General features: G+C 53.9%; 7 protein-coding genes across 7 annotated transcripts; 3 read left to right on the top strand and 4 right to left on the bottom strand.

Moving 5' to 3' along the window:
- Positions 1–158: 158 nt before the first annotated feature.
- Positions 159–2,280, bottom strand: BZA05DRAFT_472385 (uncharacterized protein). Its single transcript, XM_051488013.1, has 8 exons — positions 2,058–2,280; positions 1,935–2,003; positions 1,839–1,876; positions 1,608–1,773; positions 1,232–1,492; positions 741–972; positions 480–668; positions 159–403 (listed from the first exon to the last, which is right to left on the bottom strand). The coding sequence occupies exons 1-8, from the start codon at positions 2,116–2,118 to the stop codon at positions 235–237; spliced, it is 1,185 nt and encodes a 394-aa protein (XP_051341830.1). The 5' UTR covers positions 2,119–2,280; the 3' UTR covers positions 159–234.
- Positions 2,281–5,711: 3,431 nt separating this feature from the next.
- BZA05DRAFT_417083 (interferon-inducible GTPase-domain-containing protein) lies at positions 5,712–7,151 on the top strand (the record flags this gene model as incomplete). The annotated part of the gene is made up of 2 exons (XM_051485443.1): positions 5,712–6,692; positions 6,759–7,151. 2 exons carry the CDS (start codon positions 5,712–5,714, stop codon positions 7,149–7,151), a joined length of 1,374 nt encoding a protein of 457 aa, XP_051341829.1.
- Positions 7,152–8,603: 1,452 nt separating this feature from the next.
- On the top strand, positions 8,604–10,243 carry BZA05DRAFT_443201 (interferon-inducible GTPase-domain-containing protein; the record flags this gene model as incomplete). The annotated part of the gene is made up of 2 exons (XM_051486831.1): positions 8,604–9,662; positions 9,716–10,243. The coding sequence occupies 2 exons, from the start codon at positions 8,604–8,606 to the stop codon at positions 10,241–10,243; spliced, it is 1,587 nt and encodes a 528-aa protein (XP_051341828.1).
- A 530-nt stretch (positions 10,244–10,773) lies between these two features.
- Positions 10,774–11,764, top strand: BZA05DRAFT_241972 (uncharacterized protein). The gene has a single exon (XM_051479923.1). The coding sequence runs from the start codon at positions 10,929–10,931 to the stop codon at positions 11,619–11,621; it is 693 nt and encodes a 230-aa protein (XP_051341827.1). The 5' UTR covers positions 10,774–10,928; the 3' UTR covers positions 11,622–11,764.
- A 1,547-nt stretch (positions 11,765–13,311) lies between these two features.
- On the bottom strand, positions 13,312–14,744 carry BZA05DRAFT_391818 (uncharacterized protein). The gene has a single exon (XM_051483020.1). The coding sequence runs from the start codon at positions 14,443–14,445 to the stop codon at positions 13,612–13,614; it is 834 nt and encodes a 277-aa protein (XP_051341826.1). The 5' UTR covers positions 14,446–14,744; the 3' UTR covers positions 13,312–13,611.
- A 1,959-nt stretch (positions 14,745–16,703) lies between these two features.
- Positions 16,704–18,659, bottom strand: BZA05DRAFT_391817 (interferon-inducible GTPase-domain-containing protein). Its single transcript, XM_051483019.1, has 3 exons — positions 18,383–18,659; positions 17,497–18,245; positions 16,704–17,451 (listed from the first exon to the last, which is right to left on the bottom strand). Exons 1-3 carry the CDS (start codon positions 18,447–18,449, stop codon positions 16,966–16,968), a joined length of 1,302 nt encoding a protein of 433 aa, XP_051341825.1. The 5' UTR covers positions 18,450–18,659; the 3' UTR covers positions 16,704–16,965.
- A 737-nt stretch (positions 18,660–19,396) lies between these two features.
- On the bottom strand, positions 19,397–21,534 carry BZA05DRAFT_391813 (GatB/GatE catalytic domain-containing protein). Its single transcript, XM_051483018.1, has 2 exons — positions 21,179–21,534; positions 19,397–21,102 (listed from the first exon to the last, which is right to left on the bottom strand). Exons 1-2 carry the CDS (start codon positions 21,444–21,446, stop codon positions 19,649–19,651), a joined length of 1,722 nt encoding a protein of 573 aa, XP_051341824.1. The 5' UTR covers positions 21,447–21,534; the 3' UTR covers positions 19,397–19,648.
- Between the last annotated feature and the right edge of the window lie 973 nt (positions 21,535–22,507).

Raw genomic sequence — 22,507 nt, 5'->3', positions numbered from 1 at the left:
CTACGATCACTATGAGCGGTACAACTTGTCTGAATTGTGGGGGTAGGACTGCGGGATAGGATTAAGTAGTATCAGACTTTTCACTAATCACAATTGACAGAGGGACTTTTTTCGGATCTTCAGTGTGACCCTTTCGGGATCGTTCAAATAGAAACACTAGCATAACTCAATACTTCTCTCCGTAAACCTCCATTTATGTCTTATCATCCGCCACCACCTTCTCGTAAACCTCCATCACTCTCTGATCATCCACGATGGTGGGTTGTTCTCCTCCTTCTCATCCTCGTGACTAGCGTACTCCATCAACTCCTCATCAACCGCTTCTTCCCCATCCCCGTGAGCTGGAGGCTCGGTGCATTCCCCAGCTTTCTCCTCATCCTCTGGCTCCGGAGTTGGCGCGGGGCTGGAACTGAGCAGCCTCCGCGCCAAATCCCCCTCCTCCCACTTTGTAGACAACTCCCTTGCCATCTCCTGCAAACCCCTCCCCGAGATCAACCGTCTCCACATCGTTCTCCTCCTTCTCATCCTCGTGCGTAGCGTACCCCATGAACTCCTCATCAACCGCTTCTTCCTCATCCCCGTGGGCAGGGGGCTCAGTGAACTGCTCAACCACCGCTTCCTCATCAACTGCTTCCTCCTCATCCTCTGGGTTCGGGGTTGGCGCGGGGCTGGTAGTGAGCAGCCTCTGCGCAAAATCCCCCTCCTCCCACTTTGCACACAACTCCCTTGCCTTCTCCTACAAGTCCTCCCACTTTGCAGACAACTCCCTTGCAATCTCCTGCAAGTCCTCCGCGGGATCAACCGTCTCCGACAGCGCCTTGACGGGAATCATAATCCCGCTCGGCTGAAAGTCCTTTTCCCGGCCATGGAAAGAATAAACAACCAACTTCAACAGTATGTTGATCAAGTTGGTGCGCCTCTTCCCAATGGCCTCCTTCTCGCTAGGTGCGGGTAGCCTCTGCTCGAGCCGGACTGTACCCGCTCAGGTGCTTGCAGGAAATAGCGGGATCGGTATGTAGGCGGCAGGATTGAATCCGGCTGGTGAGTAGCGGGGACGGGAAGAGGGGTGGGAAATAGCGGGGGTAGAGGTAGGTGGTGGGATGAAGTCCGGCTGGTGAGTAGCGGTGACGGGAAGCGGGGCGGGCCTGGCATGGGGCGAACGTGCATAATAGAGCATCTGTCGTGCCGAAGCGTGTCGGGCCGAATCCTCGTCGATTCGGTTCAGCTGAACCGACAAGTGGTATCCCCGGCCGAGGCCAAGGTCCCACGTCTGCTTCCGAATGTCGCAAAGTATGTGTCGCCAGAGCTTCTTGCACCTGGTCCTTCTGATCCTCCGGCTCCACCGTCTGGGCAGGCTCCTCCCCGCCCTTGTAATCATTAATGGCGACGCCGACCTTGAATAAGCCCGGGCTGTACTCCCCCAGCACCGTCGTCGCGGCCCTGGCAACTATCTCTAGGAAGCACACCTTGGAATTGCTACGCCAGCCAACGTCTATCCTGGCAGAAACAGGCCTATCGCCCGCCGGATCACGCCAAACGGTGCAGTCGATTGGTTAGAGGGGCATATCTGGGAAGTGCTCAAGAGCGCTGTCGAGAGCCTCAATGACCGGGCATCTGTCGTGCCGAAGCGTGTCGGCCGCGAACGACGATCTGGTTGAACGATAGCTTCCTCTTCGGGCCATTGGTACAACAGATATTCAGGATGGTGGGTGTGAAGGTGGAGGGTGGATGAGCAGGTGGTGATGGTGGATGAGAAGGTGCTTTCTTGCTAATCTGCGGAGGATATCGTCAGCTTGGCGACCCTGAGCCTCGGCCGGTATATGGGACAGAGATCTTACGGTCTTCAGTTGAGGTGGTTCGGTTTCGATTGAGCCTTCTAGTAGGTATGTTAGTTGATGGTGAAGACATCTCGATTCGATTGTGGTAAACCGTACCTTCACGACAGCTGAGTCCCAGTAGCCTGTGGTTCTTTGGTTGAGGAGGTTCAATCTCGATTGAGCCTACTAGAGGAATGTTAGTTGATGGTGAGGACTTCTCAATTTGATTGTGGTACTTACACAACAGCGGAGTCCCATCAGACTGTTTAGGAACTCGAGCGATCGTTGTTGGGGGAAACATGAGTCATACATGGTGTAGTGGTATAGGAATCATCGATTGATGTTTGTTGGGGAAGAAATGAGAAGTTGATTGCGTTGTAGTAAGACCCAATGATGGGAAAGGCACACTTGATGAAAGCAAGCGGTCCTAGACTGAGAAAAGTAACAAGCAAAGGAAATGAGATGATGAACGATACAGACTTCCAGAAAAGTGCGGCCCCCCGCGGATTAAATAGAACGAGTCGGCCAATTTTCGCCGACCGGACTAGACCATGTCGAGCGTGATATCAACTTTCACCAACACCGCATCGTCGCACCACCGCCGAGAACAACAAAAGCGATCAAAACAAAACAGAATCAACCAGAAAAACAAAGCAGGTCCCCCCTGCAGCCCCAGGATCGACAGCCGGTCCCAACGTCTTAACAACGAATCCTCCCAACGTCCGCCGCCAAGGGTCGACGAATGCTACCACGACGTCAGTAGCCACCATGCAAAAGTGAGCTGGGGCTGCGGTGGGGTGGATCGCAGGTGGCTGGTTTACCGCTATGATATGCCGTCTTGTGCACACTGGCTTGAGTGGGACCGCGCTCTGGGGAGGAGGGAGGGTATGCTCATGCATATGATCAATCCAACGCTTGTATTCCAATGGTGAGCAAGATTTTGTGAACATGGGATACCTAAATTGGCGAACGGCGTACCATTGCAGAAGGGAATATTGCAAATAAACAGGAGGCCAGCTGTATTCTCCATCTCAGCACACTATGCTCGGGTATCATAACTACATATAACACCCCCGGCCGCCATTGTCCTTCTCTCTAGACATCACGAGATGTCCCCTCCGTAATTCTCAGATGTGGAGAAACTGGCTGCGGTAGATTGGCGGATACGAGTGCTACTATGGTAGCCACCACTTGAAACTCTAAGGCCACAAGTTTCTTTCTGACACCACGTAGTGTTGGTTTTTTATCAATGGTGGATGTCCGGAGCAGTTGTCCGGAGATCATGTACCAAAGGATGATCTTGTTACCACAGTACGCGCTCAGTGACCGAGCGCCCCTGGCTGCTGCTTCGATAGGGGTCCTTCACGATATGTATGGAGTCTTGTATATAGAGGAGACTGGCCGCCTCGAGTCGTAGCCAGCTCTACTGGTACTAATCATGGACTTGCCGGCTGCGCCTCGAGGCGGCGGTACTATACGCAACATGCGTTCCCCTACAAATCAAACTGTTGATATCTCCGTACTGGAGGTTGTGTACGGAATCAAAGCTGTCGTAATTACCAGCTGGCTCCGTGGTTCTCGGGCGGCGCTTCACACGTCATTAGGCGAGGGGCGAGTGACACCGTATGCCTCGGTGGCAGCGACAAGCCTCGATAACGACTCTCAACGGCGATTGAGTTCCAACCACCTCGTAATTTCTCTCGTTTCTCTGCAGAAGCTTGGTCCTCCCCGCTTCTTTTGGAGTCTCTCTCTCCCTTCTTCCTCTCACACTATCGATCGGACGATAACCCCCCACCGCTCCCCTCTACAAGTTGCAACTAAAAGCCATTCGTGCTCAGTGTTGCAGGGCGATGGGAGAGCTGTCGGCGAAAGGAGGCAGCATGACGAGGACGTGGCTGCGGGAGGAGGCGAATGGGGTGGGTAGGCAGCACCAGCCTTGGGGGGTCCAGCATTTGGGGGTCCAGCGTTGGGGGGTCGGCCAGTTGTGCCGTATGCTCACTACGCCGTCTGCTTCTGCGTCTGCTTCTGCTTCTTCTTTTTTCTTTTCATCATCATCATCATTGTCATCATTGTCATCCAATTAGACGATCAACCCTCACATTTTCTCTTTTCGTCGGTGTGTGCTTTTTTCTAGATCCATCCTCCGGCCGGGAGGATTTTTGGCCAACGAACCGCTCGCAAAACCACCACCATAAATCACTCAGAGACGGAAATTATGGCTGCCACTACTAACACTCCTTCTTTCAAGACTATCACCCCCGCCTCCAAGAACAAGACCCTCGAGGCCCTTACCGAGTACCTCGACATTTCAGCCTTCCCAGCCGAACTCGCCGCCAGTTTCACGATTGAAGATGCCGCCGACGAGAAGATGAAGGCTACGAGAACTACGAGAGAGGTGGAGAGGAAAAGGAGTTGATGGAAGGCAAGGAGGAGATTGAAGAGAAGGGAGATGAGAACTACGAGGGAGACGGAGAGGAGCAGGAGGATATGGAAGGCAAGGAGGAGGCGGAAGAGGCATAGGGCTGAGGGAGTATTCTTTCTCTCTTGCAGTTTTATCATCAATAGCTGCATCCCCAATACCTTCGTATCCTTCCCTTTCGAGCTCGTCGCGATGCCGCGACAGCTACGTAGTACCGAATAGTTATCGTAGGCTCGCAGCCAGGCTCCGGCGGGGCCACAATCGAGCAAAAAAAACACATTCATCACTCTCTCGATGCTATTTCAGCACTTCTTCCTACTTATGGAGAGAACTCGAGAGTCGAGAATGTGGGCACGTGCGAGAGGCTCGGATGAGGCGAAGAATGGTGTTTGTGGGGTGGCCAAGGCGGAAGCAGAAATGAGGTTAGGGATGTCGAGTGCAACTTACGGCATCCATCAAAGAGGAGCGTCTCTCGCTAACCTTTCTTCACCCCAGATCTTCAGGCTGTCATTCCGTCGGACATCACCCATCCCCTTGCGATGCTGGGTATAGTCGCTCTCGGCGCCACTAATCGTACTTTCTAAGGCTGATCGACCAAAACACCAGGCTTGGTCAAGTTGTGAAATAATTCCAACCACGAACGCCCGATAAACGGATTGGTAGTTGGTACATCACACCTCCTTGAGATCTGATTCTCTGGAACTCCACATGTAAGAGAAGAATTGGGGGAATGGATGATTTGGCTGCCGAGTGCGGGGGGCAAGTTGGGCTTGTGTGTAGTACTCCTTGTGGAACTCGAGCAAAAAGAGCGGCGGACGGGCCACTGCACGCCTCGACTCGACACTGCCGGTGTCGTCTAAGCCAATAAACAAGACTTGCACAGCTACCCTACCGCTACTCCAGACCTCTCCTATCATACCTCCTACACATACCATCCGATTCATCAATCGCACCGCCGTCCTCTCCCCACTTGCAGAGATGAGGCTCGAAGCCGGATCTCGGAAATCCTCGCCCTGCAAGCACTGGAGCAAATGAGAAACGTCGAACCATTTACGTCGGGTATGCAGGAAGACGTGGCCGACACATGCATGTTTGCACAGTTGGCTGATCTCAATAGGCCCGCCATCGACAATACGAGGTTAGTAGTGGTCAGGAGTTAGGACATGTTCCACAGCCAGCTGCCTACGGCCGCTAAAACGGGAGGGGCGGAAAGCTGTCCGCGGATTCAATGACTGGTACTTTACATTCTTCGATTACAGAGTCGCTCAGCTTTCGATCTCGCACGGCGGGGAGTGAACCATAAAGGAGCCGATACGCCGCATGGTCCCATCCCACACCTCCTTCTTTGACGCAACCCAGCCATCGAACAACCAAACCATCAACAAATTCACTTCTCTAAGAACGACGGTAAGGCCTCGCGGGCTCACTGCCGACTTATTCTGTGTCGCTGACCAACCACCCGCTCTCTAGTTCCGATGTGGGCCTTCGTAACTGCCATCGCAAGGATTGCCATTCCACCTATCGTCCAGGCCGTCGCGAGCCTCTTCATGAAGCCACCGGACTCACAGAACCAAACGATGGGGCAGATTCAAGCGAGAATCCAAGAAGAAGATCGCGAGAGTTGCGAGTCGAATGCTCGTCGTCGGCAGGAGCAGCACAAAGAGAATCTGGCTGCGGTCCGGATGATGGAAGAGCGGTTGGCGAAGATGGAAGCGGATGCTCGACAGAGCGAGAGGGACACGCGTGCTGCTCGGGAGCGAGTGCAGGCGGCGGAAGAGGAGAGTCGAAGAATAGAAACGGAGGTCCGGGAGGCCCGGGAGGCCCGGGAGAGAGCACACACGGCAGAGTTGGCGAGGATGGAAGAGAACGTTAGGCGGAACGAGAAGGAGATGCTGGCGGCCAAAGAGCGGGCACAGGCTGCGGAAGAGGAGGTTCAGGGGAAGGAAAGGCAGGCACAGGAAGCTCAGGAGCGGGCGCACGCTGCGGAAGAGGCTGCTTTCAAGCAGCAGGAAAATTCAAAGGTTGCCGCGGCCAAGGCGAAGCGCGAAGCGAAAGAATTGAAGAGGAGGTTTGAAGAGACCAAAGAAAACCTCAAAAATGGGATTCAGCCGGAGGTTTGGCCGACGAAGAAGGAGTTGGAGGACGCCAAGATCAGGCTTGGATACCGGGACGACCGTCTACACTTTGCCGTCAGCGGCCCGTCCGGCTCGGGGAAGAGTTCTCTGATCAACGCATTCCGAGGCCTGACCAAGAAGAGCCCCCATGCAGCGCCAGTGGGAATCGTCGAAACCACCTCCATCATCACAAGATACCCCGACAATCGCCAAGAGATGCCATACCAGCGGTTCGTATGGTACGATGTGCCGGGTGCCGGCACCATCAATATACCAAGTTGGCAGTACTTCAACACGCAAGGACTCTTCATCTTTGACTTCATTATCCTGGTGTACGATGCTGTAAGTCACTGTTTCGTCACATCCAACCACTTTTTTTCTTTCTTTTCTAACCCCTCGCCCGTACAGCGGTTCACTCAAATCGACGCCGACATCCTCGAAAACTGCCGCAGGTTCAACATTCCGGCATTCATTGTCCGCTCCAAGGCCAACCAGCACATCCGCAACATGATGGACGAAGACGATGACCTTGAGCTCGCCGAAGCACGCGAGATGTTCATCAAGGAGACCAGACAGAACCTCGCATCCAACCTCGAGAAACGCCAACTCAGTGACGCCAACACCCGCTGCTACATCGTCTCAAGCAACACTCTTTACGACCTGATCAGAAGTGCAAGGGCTACCGGCGACGCAGGGGCATCGGCAAGAAAGACGAGGACGGATGAGTACATCGATGAGGAGCAGTTACTCGTCGATATCCTCGACACGGCTGTCAAACGGCGTTACACTTCCGCCACCTAGACTACTGCCCATGTCGAGGCAAAAGGGGAAACCGCCACTGCTACCGCCGTGGGAGGGACTAGTTGGTTCGAGGTTTTGGCTCGGTCGTTCTTGGGGACGTTCCAAATTCCAAGATACTAAATCGCTAAGCAGGTATGACTGTATCCAGTTGTGGAGTCCGGAAGACTTGCTTTCTTCTGTTATTTTAATGTGATATCTTCGGGGGAGAGATGCTGATCACTACCTACTTACGTACGTGAGGTGGTTCTTTCAATTACCGGTGTTCATTCAAGCCTTCTCATCTTCTAGGTAGTCTCTCGAAAACAAAATTATCGTCGTCTATGAATGCAACTGTTCACGCCGGCCCATTCCGCATGTTCCCTGTGCGGCCCAGTGTGGTGAAGTGAACGCTGAGGCGCAATGGGCAAGTGTGCATAATACTATCACATTTGGAGAGGGGAAGCAACTTGCAAGCGAGTGGAGAAGTGCGGTGCGGAAGTCTGCTGCAGCTTCATTCAAAGTATTACGCACTGCCCTGTACGTCTCCGCTGGAATGGTACGTCCGATGATGATAGTGATGATGATAGTGATGATGATGATGGTGATACATGAAGTTCTGCAGGCCTGCGGTGGGATCCTTTCGAGTTTCGGCCAAAAAATTGCGGCGGCTGGTCTAGAGGCTAGATCATTTCCGGTCGACAAACCTCACGCGGATCGCTGCCGAGAAAAGTGTAGATTTAGATAAAGTCCCGCTCCGTATCTAGACAGCTCTTAGTAACTTACTGTGATGACTAAAATTTGAATCGGAGCACAATTCTCCCTGTCCAGAGTCCACAGACCGACGGCCCTTTTCCAAGTCACCAAAGCCATCTAGAAGGCTAGAATTTAATTCGCTGCGGACGGCCATCACGGGGACTACGACAGTGGAGTTCGGTAGCCAATTCATTGGCTGCGCATTGCCTTAAGCCTCACTCCCGTCTCAATATTCCAGCAGCCGCCCCAGCCCTTCTAACTTCCATCACCCGCAAACACGAAGCCTGAAACAAAGGTGCCTAGCCCATCTGTATGCACAACTCATCACTCGCGCCAATAAGAAAGACCCTTTAGGTATCCCCGTGCAGATTTACCTGCAGGAGGAATGCAAACATGGTCTACATACTGTCGCCGGTCGCCGAAAGCAGATGTTATGACCCCACTTTGTTGTTCTTGCGGTGGGACCAGTGGATGAGTAGCAGATTATGTACTTAGTACTTGGCCGTCCACTCATCCCGCACATCCCCTCATCGACGCAATCCATCCGCCAGGCAAACAAACAAATAAACACTCAGATCATAGCAATCAATCACTTCGTCACCAAGACTCTCCACCGTAAGACCCCCGCTTTCAGCCCACACAGCCGGCACCGCACCACACCGCGGTGTGCACCCAGGCACGGTATCGCTAACCTATCTGCCGTTATCAGTTCAATCATCGATGGGCGGTGTAGTATCCGCGGTCGCTTCGGCGGTCGTCCGAGCATTCGCCGGGATCTTCACTGGGACACCGGACGCGCAGAACCCGACCGTGAACGCGATCGAAGCATACCACCACCACCAGGACGAGGAGCGGCGGCAGCGTGTAGAAGAAGCCTACCGGCTGCGGCGTGATGAGGAGGAAGACCGTCGGATGAGGGAGCACGAGGAGAGACGGCGGAGGGAAGACGACGAAGACCGTGAGCGCCGCTGGCGCGAGGATGAAGAGCGTCGTTTGCGCGACGAGGAAGATCAGAGAGTGAGAGACGACCATGAGCGAATGATGCGCGAGGAACGGGATCGGGTTACTCGCGAGATGGAGGAGATTGCAGCAAGCATCAGGCAACAGCAGGACGAGATCAGGGCGCAAGAGGGGGCGGCTAAGATGAAGGAAGAGGAGGTCGCGAGGATGGAGAATGCAGTGGCGGCGATGGTAGTGGAGACGCGGGAAGCAAATGAGCGCGCACGAGCGGCGGAAGAGGCCTCTGTCCAGCGGGGAAAGGAGGCGATGGCAGTTGCGGCCGAGGCACGACGCAAAGAGAACGAGGCCGTTCGGAGACAGGAGCAGTTCAGGCTTAAGGAGGAGACCAGGAGACATCAGGAGGATGAGCAGAGAGCTGTACTGCAGGAGCAACTTGAGGCGGCCACAGAAAACCTCAAGAAAGGAATTCAGCCGGTGGTCTGGCCGACGAGGCAGCAATTGAACGAAGCCAAGGTCAAATTCGGTTACCGAAAAGATATGTTGCACTTTGCCGTCAGCGGGCCCTCCGGCTCGGGGAAGAGTTCTCTGATCAACGCCTTTCGAGGTCTGAAGACCAAGAGCCATGACGCAGCACCAGTAGGAATCGTCGAAACGACAACCACCATCACGCGATACCCGGATGCTCGCCAGGAGATGCCATACCAGCGGTTCGTATGGTACGATGTTCCGGGGGCCGGCACCATCGATATGCCCAGTTGGCAGTACTTCAACCAGCAAGGACTATTTGTCTTTGACTTCATAATTCTGGTATACGATGCTGTAAGTTACTTATTCCATTATCTGTCGTCCGGAGTCCTAACCCTTGCCTACAGCGTTTCACCGAGATCGACGCCGACATCCTCGAAAACTGTCGCAGATTCCGGATTCCCGCCTTCATCGTCCGCTCCAAGGCCAATCAGCACATCCTAAACATGCTATACGAAGACGACGACCTGACATTCCTGGAAGCACGCGAGAAATACATCGAGGAAACCCGCCAGAATCTCGCATCGAACCTGAAGAAACGCAACCTCCACGACGTCAATACGCGCTGCTATATTGTCTCGAATAGCAGTTTGTACGATTTGGTCAAGGCTGCCGAAACTGCTGACGACTCCGGCAAACCGCCAGCACGAAAGAAGAATCAGGACGCCTACATCGACGAGGAACAACTGCTTGTGGATCTGCTCGACGCCGCCGTCAAGCGCCGGTACCATTCCGCAAATAAGACGAGGGACTCGCGCTCGCACGTCGCTGTCAGACAGACGCTCACCGCAGCTACCGCCGCAGTTGGCGAGCTTGCCTCGTCCGTGTCGAAGCTCGGGCTCGGAACGTCTTCGGGTTCTTCTACGGTAAAATAGCTCTCTTGACTTGCTATTTTTGGGGGCTTTGGATTTGGGGAATCAGTTTGATCTGTTATCATTTTTAATATTTTGATGGTCTATGGTGGTTGGTCGGTACGGGATGCGGGTTAAGTCAATGTCTACTGATTTTACATTCCATAGTTTATTTAATTATCACCGCTTACTGTGATGTTGGTCGCTCGTCAGGCTTGAACATACCTATGCGGGTTTCGGTAGAAGAGGTAATCCCGATGGCTAGAGCGACAGTCGTCTCGATATCTAGCGAACCGGGCCAGTCTTCGCTCTCTGGCCAAACCCAAGGCCATCCCGGATCCCCAGGCGCATACAGATAACTACGTTTCTTCTTACTGGCGACAACTCTGCAGCAAGCTATACGGCCTAGGCAGCCATACCCACCTGTAGATCAGGCAGCAGGACTTCCTGGCGTGGGGCCACCAGAGTATCGTATCACACAATGAAAAGGTACCGTACTTCATCAGCCGTACTGTCTTCTCCTCTCGAGTCCCAGACTGTCAGCTAACAGCTGTAGCCTGTAGCATGTAAGCCTAACCACGAGGCCCGCACTCGAACCAATAATACGTACCGAACCCCGCTTCACGTATGCGCTTGCGAAATCGTCGCGACCCGCGAACACGATCTGCGCAGAGCCGCTGGTCGCCGGTCGCCAAGCTGGGATGGAGGAATGCAGCCTGCATGCCGTGATCAAGACCCCCGCTCTATCGTCCCTCACGACGCAGCTATCCGTCGGATGGTTTTTCGGTTCGTCATTTATAGCATGCAACCTACCGGCCGTACCCAGATCATGACAATCAGTGCACTGTACATACAACTGTCCCGACTGCGGTCTCGGTGCTGCGCTCGCTGCAGAACCGGATCGTTGCATGTCCGCCGCCTGGGCTTTCCAAAGAAAGGTGTCCATTGGATGGATGGTTTCTATTGGATGAAATCTTCGGAGTCCTCAAACGCTATCCGCCGAGTGACAGATGACAACCCCGATTACATGAATAACACTATTGAGCGAGTGATCGAGAATGACACCAGCTCGGACGACATACCTAGTGCAAATTGCACCCCTTTTCGCTCTATACGTCTCGTTGCCCGGCTCTCAGTGTGGACGTCCTCGGCCTCTGTGTGTAGCAGCTTGGTCAGGAGGAAAGTCATACGACACATCGCACTTGAAAACAATCGAGATTTGAGGGAGGATGAAACGAGGCTTGGGCGCGAGGAAACAGAAAATTATCTGTGTGCGAGCGGTCAGGAAAGAAGGAGGCGACGGAAACAAAGATTCGGATCCGCTCGTAAGATGGAAGAGGCGCGAAGATGCACGCGGAAGTGGCGTGCTAGAAGTGACGATCAAGCTGGAGGCTGGAGCTGAAGTCGGGCTGGAAATGCAGCAATGACTAGGCGACGCCCGAAGGCTGCGGAGGCTCTGGGGATACAGGCGCAGGCACGAAGTGCGGTGGCGGCCGCTATTCGGCAGGAGGAAGAGGCGAGCGAGCGGTTGGTGGACAAAGCCAAACGGAAACTCGGGCAGCACAAAGTGGGAGAGCAGGCCCCAGGGCAGGATACTCCTGGAGGTCAAGAAGGGAGCCAGAAAGCAGCAGCGCTTTGAACAGACCAGGATCGGCCTAGGAAAAGGAGTTCTTCTGGTCGTTTGGCGGATGGCAAACGAATACGAGGGAGCCAAAACCAGGCTCGCGTACCGTATAGTGATGACCGGTTACACTTCGCTATCAGCGGTCCTGCCAACTGGGGAAGACCTTTTTGATCAACGTATTGCAAGGTGGAGAGGAGAGGAGACGAGCTCTCAAGCAGCGGAAATAGATATTGCCGAATCGTCACCCGCCATCACGCGATATCTCGATGCTCGCTAGGGGATGCCCTAGCAACAGAGTGCATGGTACGATATTGCGAATGCAGGCACCTACGATATACCAGGTTTGCACTACCTATTTCAACCGGCAAGGTCTATTCTAGTACGTCTTCTTCTTTGATTCCATCCTTCCACTATATGAATCTATAAGTGACCCGCTACGATATTGGTGCAGCGTACTCTAAGTCTCTAACGCCTACCTCTGCAGCAGGCTCAAAGTTCATGCGTTTCTTGTCCGCACCGATGCCGAACAGCACATCCAGAGCATGATGATGAGAAACCGCAGCTTTACGTACTTAGCAGCCGGCGAAGACGACGACTACATCGAAGCCCCCATAGAGGACTTTCTTATACTATTTTTGCTCACGAATATCAAAATAACCGTCACCTTTCATAAAGCCTCGCAAGCAACCTCACGAAACGGAATGTCGACAACGCCTACCTATTCTCGCTGCCACATCGGATCGGACACGATTCCGAGCTCACGGCAAACCCACCGAGTCGAGATCACCCCCGACGGCGCGGTGTTGCTGCCGGGAAAGGATCCCTCGGATTGCATGGACGAAGTTCACGGTGTCACCTGCTGAGTCGGCGGTCTCGAATCTCGTCCTTGCTATGTACGACCAAGCGGCAACGCGGCTTCGAGATGAACCTGGCGGCTTTGACCGCGGCAGTGCAGGACTCGACTCTCGAGCAGCTTCCACGAAGAGCTTGGGAGCCATTGCTTGCTATTTTGGCTTTGAATGCGTGGTGTGGATTCGAGGGTTGGTCGGCTGTGACCGCGGCAGTGCGAAAGACGTCGTCGTAGCCTCGTAGGCGCGCATGTCGATGCTTGGACTCGGGCGTTTGTTCGTTTGTTCGTCGCGGTTTCGAAGGTGGAATAGACTGTCTGTCTGTCTGTCTGTCAGCATGTTGCTCAGCTCGAACCGTTACACCGCCGAGCACCTATACGATACCTGTGATGTCTTCCATTCTTTTCCTCATATTTCGTCGGTACGATACCGTACGTTACGGCCTGTATATCTTTCTTTGGTGACTTTATTCTCTGTGGTGTATTTGCAAGTATGTAAAATGCAAGTACGTATCACCACCGAGAGATTTCTACCGTGAATGGTGAAATGGCCAGTTGCCGGAATCCGTGCCGTGCCGGTTAGACGAATCGCCGTAACACCGTTTCGAGCGGCCCCACACGGCCGCTAGTGAGTGTTGCACTGTTGCTGAGCCCCACGCCCGCAAAACCAACCGGCCGAGTACGTAGACACATACACATTATTATTAACAACACAACGACCGAAAGACGGAAAGACGGACAGACAGATACTTGACAGACGGACAGACAGCGCAACTTCTATGTAGGTACTTATGTAACAAAGTACGAAAATTATATGTAGATAACTCCCCCAACCCAACCCAACCGACCGACCGGCAGCTAGACCCGCTGATTACAGTATGATAAATAAACAAGCCGCAAACCCCCCAATTCTAGTTATCGCTACAATCCGACCGCAAGTCCGAGAAGAACCGCTGCCATGCCACACAGTAGGCTGGCGCCTAGGGTGCCCGCTCCACTATCCTGCTCGGCCGGTGTGATGGTGACATGGAAGTTCATGTCGCTGCTGGGATTGGCGCAGCTGGAATTGTAGCAGGGGGTGTCGAGCGTGGGGTCGCTGAGGCCGCCGGGGTAGACAGTCGCTGAGGCTGAGGCTGACGGGGTCTCGGCCGGCACGGAAGGCGTGGGAGAAAAGGAGGGGGTGCTGAAGGACACTGTTGAGTTGTAGTGCGCGCTGGTGTAGGTGCGTGTCGAGAAGGTGGTGGGCTTTGCCGACTTGGACTTGGACTGCGACGCGGGCTTGAACGACGTTTTGGTGGCGCTCTGCGAGTGAGAGAGTGTGCTGTTGGAGTGCGTGGTCGAGTTGAGGTACGCCGAGGGGCCGGCGCTGTACCACGTCAACGAGGGAATATCGCTCGCGGGATATGTTGCTTGCGAGGAGGGGTTCGCGGAGGCAGTGAGTGTGGTGGTGTAGCTCACGGAAACCGATACAGTCTTGTAGACCGTGACCGGGACCGATGTCTCGGGTTTGGGCAGATCCGAGCCCGTGTATGTGCTCGACGTCGGGATTGGCGTCGACAGTGGTGTTTCTACTGCTGATGCGTAGCCCGCGAGAGTCGTGGTGGCGTAGGCCGCAGCGATATCGACGATCGCATTGTTCGGGGGAGGAACAACTACTGCCTCCGCAACCGATATTATCGCGGCGTCCGGTGGTCCTTCAACGACGGTGGCGGCTGCTACGGCGCACAGCAGAGAGAATAGGGCGAACGAGCGCATTGTAGGCTTTTAGTATGTATAATACTGTTCGTTTCGAGGGATTTTGGTGAGAATATGGTTTTTCCGGTGATCCGAGGGACAGGTTGGTGAGAATATAGTTTCCGGTGTTCCGTCGGATTACTGATACTGATACTGATTCGGGCAAAAGAATGGACGCAGGCGTAGAAGGCCGGCAAGATCAAGACTGACGATGGAAGAGTGAACGATTCCAGAAGGCTTCGAAAGCGTAAGAAAAAAGGGAGGTGGCCAGCGCGCACCACCACTCCCCAATAAATACACCCGCCATCCTTCCATCGATCCATCCCGTCACAAGGGAGCGGCTCTTCCCGCTGCTGCAGGCCCTACAGAACCATCAGATCATGCAAGCTGTTGATTGTTGTGGCTGCGTATAAATGCCCTATACAGCAGGAGCGCAGCTTATTTGTGGACAAGCGAGTGCCAGTAAGAAGCATCGAAGCCCCTGTCGAAGGGCCTGAATGTGTGTTGTTAGTGGCCCGTCCGTGCGACCCAGCATTTCCGCTGGTTGCCGCGCGCCCAATCGTCGACATCGCACGTGCATGCGTGTGCATATGCGAGGTGCAATAATTGCGAAGAAAATTCTCGCTGGCAGCCGGAAGGCTGGAATCGGAGGCTGAAACTTATCGACGGGCTGGGCCGCTGGGGTAATCCAACCCCCAGAGTCGAGAACTTGCGCTTCAGTCTCAGCGGGGGAGAAATTCGTATCATACTCACCGGTATGTAGAATACTCGGATGGGATCGCACGGCCAATCCACCGAAAACCTACGGTCACGTGACATGGCACCGGCTGAAGACCGCTGGGCCCAGAGAAAGTCCGCAAGTGGCAACTGATGTTTATCCGCAAGACCACAGCACGGCGCGATGATTGGCCGCAGCGGAAATCGCCTGTCTGTGCGGTCGGTCAGAGGAAGTTAATAGCAGTCCTGCAGATAATTAAGCCGGTCCCGGGTATTATATCGTAGGCAAATGTGAGATTGGACAAGTCACCAAGGCCCGAGGGCGGCGTTTGGGAGAATTACTGCGGCGGCGGGGCGGGGAAGTGGGACGATATCAGTTACGAGTCCACCACTGCACCAGCTTCATGTCAAGGTTCGTGTCCGAGCGCTTGGCTACCTATTGGATTGCCGCTGCATGCGGTAAAGTGGTGCATACTTCCTTTCCGTTTCAAACACGCCATCTATTTCTCTTGGTTTAATCACCATATAGGTCATTCGACCTTGGTAGATCATGGCAGGGTAGTGTACAAATGCCATTTCCTACCGGTTCAAGGTGTGGCTTCTTTACTCTCCGCCCAGCTCCTCTTCGAGTGCACCAACGAAATTACATAGAGGTAGAGAAGCACCGCAGAAAGCACAAGTAGATAAACACACGCAGCTGTCACGCTCATTCTAGCTGCAGCGCCAGCCATGCCATCCAACAGTGTCTTCGCTGCATGTGTTGATGCGGTGATGTGGCGAGACGCGAGTGAGCCGTCGTGAAACGATGAAATAGCAATTTGGCTTCTGGGGACCTGATGCGAGTACCTATTGTGCGAACAGTTGTTGCAGACTCAGTTTGTGAGCTTGGAGCTTCCAAGGGCTCGCTTTGATTCGTGAAGTTTCAGTCTGGGGGTAAATGAGTGATGGCAATTGAGTGGGTGTCAGCGCGAATCACTATTGCTCGCTTGGGTATTGGGATCCAGTTGTTTGATTTCTGATCAATCATCAGGTTAGCAAGATCACTATGAATCCCTGCAGTGCTGACATTCGATTGATCATTGGGCACTGGCTACTGGCTACCTAGGCATGTGATATCAGGTGGCTAGGCCGTATAATGCTGCGATTTCGTCGCTTGAAGGTATTGCTCGCGTGGCGACGTCTGTCACTGTCTGTGGAGTAGGAACACACCATAGTAGTATAAATAAGGGTGTAGATGCACCGGTAAACTTCACTGAACCACCACGTTGGCTCTGCCGGTGACAGTTCAGTGGGATAGGGGCCATGAATTCATGGTTTCGGCCCGATCTTTGGTCAGACTCGGTCACTCGGCACCTTAAGAGCAACGAAAATTCATTCTCCCTCGAGTTCACAGACCTCGGGTGCAACCCCACCGGCTGGCCTGGCTTCCAAATATACGAATCTCCTGCTGCGAGGACTACATACAAACTCAAGCAACAATTGACCGTCATATGGTAGAATGTCATCCACAAAGCGATGGTAATCTTGAAGAGAGAGTACAGTCACACCACCGGAAGTACTACGGGCAAGAGAGAGAGAGAGATAGAGAGAGATCTTCAATTTATTTTGCATGCAGCCTATCTAGACAATGGCGAACCGTCGCACTCTTCTCCTGCCCACTGCGGCTGGCCGGAAGTGTTGAGGGTGCCATGTCGGGCATAAACCGGCCTGCTATCCTACCCAGGAACACCATGAAAATAAGAGGAAAAGAAAAAGACATCATAAGTAGTTGAGAAGTCATGAATATCCCAGATACGGCAGCTCGATAAAACCATAACCATCGCATCACGTTGCAGTAGAAGGTGAAGACCCGCCGTGCATAACCTCCGGCACGGAGGAAGCGATTTCTTCCATTGTAGTGGCGGATGATCTAATAGTGATGTGCGCGGACTCGCTATATCGCCGTTGAATCCCCGTCTTGAGGAGATCGGCGAGCAATTGCTCCTCATCTATGTACACTTCCTTGCTTCTCTTTCGGGCCGGCGGGACGTTGTTTGTTGTCTCCGTGCTCTTTGTCTGATCATACAAACATGTGCTTGAGACTATGTAGCAGCGAGTGTTTTCGTCGTAGAGGTTGCGCTTCTTGAGGTTGGATTCGAGGTTCTGTCGGGTATCCGCGATGTATCTATCGCGTGCCTCCGTGTAGGTAAGGTCGTCGTCTTCGATCATCATGTTGGCGATATGCTGATCGGCCTTGGAGCGGACAATGAACACGGGAATGTCGAACCTGTGGCAATTCTCGAGAATATCGGCATCGATCTCGGTGAAACGCTAGCAGGAGTTAGGAAAGCCCATATACTGGAGCAGATGACTTACAGCATCGTACACCAGGATTATGAAGTCGAATATGAACAGTCCTTGTTGGTTGAAATACTGCCAACTTGGTATATTGATGGTGCCGGCACCCGGAACATCGTACCACACGAACCGCCGATACTCCGTCTCCTGGCGCGCATCCGGGTATCGAGTGATGGTGGTTGTCGTTTCAACAGCTCCCACTGGCGCAGCTTCCTGACTTTTGGTCTTCAGCCCTCGAAATGCGTTGATGAGAGAGCTCTTCCCCGAGCCGGATGGGCCGCTGATGGCGAAGTGTAAGAGGTCTCTTTGGTACTCGACTCTGACCTTAGCAGCTTCGAATTCCTGCTTCGTCGGCCAGACCACCGGTTGAATTCCGTTCTTGAGGTTGTGCCTGGTCTCTTCGAGTTCCTGTCTCACTTCGTCCGCTTTGCGTTGCGACTCAGCCGCTTCCTCCTGCACCCGGATGTGTTCCAGGATCTCATCACATTCCTCTTGTATCGTGCGTTTGTTTTTGCCCTTCATCCTTTGACCTTTCCCAGAGCGCCCACCATTACCTTTGTGTCCACTCTCTTTTTCAGGCCATAGTTCATCCTCCGATACGAGAAGTCGCATTTCCTCACCCGCGAGGTAGGCCTGGATGGCCTCCACAGTAGGATTTTCCGGCTTGGGTGGTTTCCGAAAGACTTCGACGACGGTCACCAGAACCGCGCCTGCACATATCCCCGCGATTATTGGAATGCGAGTCGCCGCCGGCAGAGGCAGTTTTGCTAGGTAGGGACGTCAATCAGTACAGGGAACCATACGATCTCGCGGAGTCGCGGGCTTGGTTGGGGACTCATGAACTCAACTTCCCCGCCGCCGAAGCACAGAGAAATCGGGATTCGGGAAGCTACCGGCGACAGACCTAGTATAGCCACGGCAGTACGAACGCGCTGCGCGGTGTCCGCCACAGCGGACGCTGAGTTGCCCATTGTCGCGATGGATCAGGAAGCCTGGCAGCGATAATAGGCTGTGGTAGAAGCGGAATGCGAACGAGCGTTTAGAGTCGGAGATAAGAGGATGTTTGATTGCTTGATAAGGGTGTCGACGACAGTGCTGAGTATAGTTGTACGGTGAAGCGGGGGGCTCGGTGACGATGTATCATACACCAGGTGGCGTCCCGCCTGCCACTGGGCCACCGGCGACCGCTTGCACATCCTTGTTGCATGTGCATATGCACAGTCGAGTTTGGGCCTTTATGAACCGCTCGAGTGCTGATTTATGATTAATCACATGAGCAGTCACCATATATCTATATCATCACGTGCAGGGCTCGAGGCGACACATAGTCTGTTCGCCATGGTCTAGATAGGCTGCATGCGAGATAAACTGAAGATCTCTCTCTCGACATCCAGTCCGTTAAATGGGCCACAGACAGGACTATATAGGAGTGGTAATTTGGAGTAGCATAATCGGTAAGACTCCCCCTCCCGCGCTGCGAACCGGCTGATAGCCATGTTCGCCGGTACCGGGTCATTACCCTTGGATCGCCCGCACAGGACAGCACATACCAGTATTTGATCTTCGAGCTCGCGGGGAAAGGGGTCAATAGGCAGGTGTGCCTCAGTTATAGCGCTTCGAATGTTGCGTATGGGGTGCGTTGTTATTGATGCGACAGACATGGCACTGGCCTGGCGACTCGGAGGAGCAAGTCACTCAGCTTGGGAAGTTATTCACGAAGCTCCGGATATCCAGCCACCTCCCACATATCCTTGGTGTCGAACTTCACTGTTGATAGGATACGGTGTATGATCGATTGTCGTTCACATTGTCTCCCACCTAGGTACCTACCGCATCCCAGTTTACCCCGCTTCCCCCGCAGCAGAGTACATAAATACGGGGGGCACCGTCATCGCCCCCATCATTTTACATACCTGCCCATACATCGACATCCGCTCGCCGGTCAGGGTATCACCCTTGCGCAACAAAGTCTCTTCAAAAGGCGCCACCACTTCGCCACAAATCAAAAGGGGAAAAAAAGATTGGAATCTGCGAGAAAACCTCCGTTATAAAAAAGCCTTTACTTGCGTAGTGTTGTTGGATTTGGAGGCGGCTATGAGTGAATGAATGCGTATAATATCGTATTTCGTGATAAGCCAATTCACCATTAACGACAGGTAATGCAACATATCTATTGTGACTCTGACTGGGACTGGGACTGGGACTGTGATAACATGGTAGAAAGCAATCCGTCCACTCGATCGGCCTTGACCTTTCCACCCATCGAGCGCATAACCTTTCCCACGACGAACCCGCGCAGCCCCTTCCGCTTCTTCTCATTCTCCAAGTTCGCCTCCAGCTGCTGCAACACGTTCTTCCCCTCATCGGTATCCAGCACGCCCTTGATCAACACCGAAAGTTCATCGTCGCTTATTTCCGTGATTGCCAGATTCTCCTCCTGGACGATCTTCGCGGCGGATGCTTTTCTGTCGGTGAGGAGTCGCGGCAGTAGGGCCTTCGCCGTAGCCCCCGTAATCTTCCCTCCTACCAACAGCGAGATCAGCTCTGCCAAACCATGCGCGGTGATTTTGTTCTCGGCCCAGGAAATCTCGTGTATGGTGAGCAGCCCCCCAAGCTCATGGATCATCCAGTTTCCGACGATTTTGCCGGTCGTCTTGTCGTTCGGTGTGACGAGGGATACGACAGACTTGTAATAGGCGACCACATCGCCGCTACGGCCGTCGTCCCAGAGGAGGATGGTGCGCGCGTCTTTTGCCGTGAGGCCGTATTTCGAGGTGAGTTCCTCGACGATTTGGTCGGGAAGTGGCGGCATGTTGCCCTTGACTTTATCGATCAGTCTTCTGGTGAGAACGACGGGCGGAAGGTCGGGGTCGGGCATGTATCTGTAGTCCACCTCTCCCTCTTTCCCTCTGAGTCGTCTGGTGGTGAAATGTTCCGCGTCCCACCCGCGGGTCTCACCACCTATCGTCCCACCTGCAGACAGAATCGCGATCTGGCGTTGCGACTCAGAAAGGATCGCCTCGGTCACCGCTTTGAACGACGAAAGATTCTTGATCTCGCAGCGCCGGCCGAGCTCTGTCTCTCCACGCCGCCGAACGGAAACGTTGACATCCGCGCGCAACCCACCCCACTCCATGCCCAGCACACACGCATCCACCGCCTTCAACAAGCCCTGGATCTTAGCGAGTACCTTGCCCGCAGTAGCAGCCTCCGCCAACGGGAACGGATCAGTGATGATCTCGACCAGCGGCGCACCAACACGGTTGAGATCCACCAGCGAGTTCGGCGGCGCGGCAATTGTCTTTCCCGTGTCCTGCTCGATCTGCACCTGTCGGATCTTGACCTCCAGATCCATCCCGTCCGCATCCTTTGTCAACCGCAGCGTACCGTTCTTTGCTAGAGGCTGATAGAACTGTGTGATCTGGTAGCCCGCCGGCTGGTCCCAATAGAAGTAGTGTTTCCGATCGAACCGCGAGATCTGCTCGGGTTTGCAGGACAACGCAACTGCTGCCCGTAGTGCTGGCAGAAGAATCTTTGGATTTAACGTTGGCTGCGTTCCGGGAAGTGACGCGTCGATGACGGAGATGTGAGTATTCGGCGGGGCGGTGGTGGACATGGTCGCATCTGTAGTTCAAATATCAGCCATCCGTCGCCTCCCAAGACCACGTCCCCAATCACTTCAACCCAAAAGAAAACTCACCGGAAAACAGTTTCCGCTCCGTGTTCAACTGTGCATGCACCTCGAGGCCGCAAATCACCTCCCAGGGAGATTCAGTGAAAGCAATGTTAGCATCCTGCCGTTTCTCCTTGTGACCGTGGTGGACGTCTTTCAGCGAGCGTTTCTGGGACTTTTGGAATTCGCCGGTGACAGTGTTATTTGATGAGTAGAAGCGCGGATGTGGGAGGAACCGACGGCATAGAAGAGTTAACGGTGGTCGGCGGGGGAGGAGGAGGCGCGGTGGAGGCATGGTGGTGGGGAACGCGTATGGATGTAATTTGATGCGGGGATGCAAGTTTCGGTTGGTTTGGCACGTGATTATCTACGGGTAATTCCATCCAACCACGATCGCGGCACTTACATAACTGGTTCTACCCCACTGTCCCGAGTCCCGACCGCCCGCTGGCTGCAAACTCAACGTGGGTTCCAGAATCTCCAGCACTCTCCGCCTAGCCCTTCCAAAATGTGCGCACCATGGAGATTACGGTATATCAAGTCCCGATGCCCGTCCAACCCCCGGGTAGTCAACTCCACAATCTTGTCCGACTCTTCATCTTCCTCCATCGCCCATGGGCGCTGTGTCCGTTCATCAATACCTATCTCTCGTTCCGCCTGTGCCTGTCCTTTCCATTACTCCAGCCCTCGCCGCATCGCACTCTACCCGAGCACCCAGGAGTCGAGAAATACCCACCACCCGCTGGCCGTCAGTTTTCTCTGGACTGAGTATGAATGAATGACTGGTGCTGGTGGTGGCAGGAACCGCGTTCTACAGACTACAGTCCCACTGTTCCTGGCGAGTCGCGACGTCCCCGTCCTCCACGAATTCCCGATGCCTCTGTTGATCTTCCATCTTCCATCCTGCGCGCTGTAGCTGTAGCCGTAGATCGTAGTGCTCCTTAACCGCTCTACAATGCAGCCCGCTTGTGTTTCTTCCTCCAAACTCCTCTGTGCGCTTCTCTGGTGGCCAGGGACCGCACTCTCCATCGTCACGTGATTACTCTACTATCCACCGGAACGGCGAGTAGACGCTTGCGGAATAGGGCGTGTGAGAGTGAGACAATAACTACTATTTAGAGGTTGGTACCGACGATCATGGAGGCGTCGATAGTAGGGATCGAGGTGCGATACGAGACCTCGGAATTAGGCATGAGCTTGCTTTGACACCGGGCATGGGATACGGTATTATCATGGCATGATTCGGGCGTTCAGCCTACAATAGTACCTGCGCTGAGCTCAATAGCTACTCCGGACACGTAGATAAAGCGGGAGTCAAGACCATGTTCGGGATTGCGTTCACGGAGTCGTTGAGAT

The sequence above is a fragment of the Tricharina praecox genome (assembly GCF_024521635.1).
Source record: "Tricharina praecox strain CBS 144465 chromosome Unknown BZA05scaffold_6, whole genome shotgun sequence".
Classification (NCBI taxonomy): Eukaryota; Fungi; Ascomycota; class Pezizomycetes; order Pezizales; family Pyronemataceae; genus Tricharina; species Tricharina praecox.
The sequence above is the reverse complement of the archived record's forward strand: the minus strand, read 5'-3'. Positions and strand labels throughout refer to the sequence as shown.

Bases quoted from the DNA above. Each gene is read 5' to 3' on its own strand.
- BZA05DRAFT_391817 (XM_051483019.1), bottom strand. From the start codon at position 18,449: ATGGGCAACTCAGCGTCCGCTGTGGCGGACACCGCGCAGCGCGTTCGT. The intron at 18,246-18,382 runs GTCTGTCGCCGG...GTCCCTACCTAG, and splicing joins TACTGCCGTGGCTATACTAG to CAAAACTGCCTCTGCCGGCG. The intron at 17,452-17,496 runs GTAAGTCATCTG...AACTCCTGCTAG, and splicing joins TAATCCTGGTGTACGATGCT to CGTTTCACCGAGATCGATGC.
- BZA05DRAFT_391818 (XM_051483020.1), bottom strand. From the start codon at position 14,445: ATGCGCTCGTTCGCCCTATTCTCTCTGCTGTGCGCCGTAGCAGCCGCC.
- BZA05DRAFT_391813 (XM_051483018.1), bottom strand. From the start codon at position 21,446: ATGCCTCCACCGCGCCTCCTCCTCCCCCGCCGACCACCGTTAACTCTT. The intron at 21,103-21,178 runs GTGAGTTTTCTT...TTTGAACTACAG, and splicing joins GGAGCGGAAACTGTTTTCCG to ATGCGACCATGTCCACCACC.
- BZA05DRAFT_241972 (XM_051479923.1), top strand. From the start codon at position 10,929: ATGCAGCCTGCATGCCGTGATCAAGACCCCCGCTCTATCGTCCCTCAC.
- BZA05DRAFT_472385 (XM_051488013.1), bottom strand. From the start codon at position 2,118: ATGTTTCCCCCAACAACGATCGCTCGAGTTCCTAAACAGTCTGATGGG. The intron at 1,774-1,838 runs GTAAGATCTCTG...TATCCTCCGCAG, and splicing joins AACCACCTCAACTGAAGACC to ATTAGCAAGAAAGCACCTTC. The intron at 1,493-1,607 runs GTCATTGAGGCT...CTGCCAGGATAG, and splicing joins TTCGGCACGACAGATGCCCG to ACGTTGGCTGGCGTAGCAAT.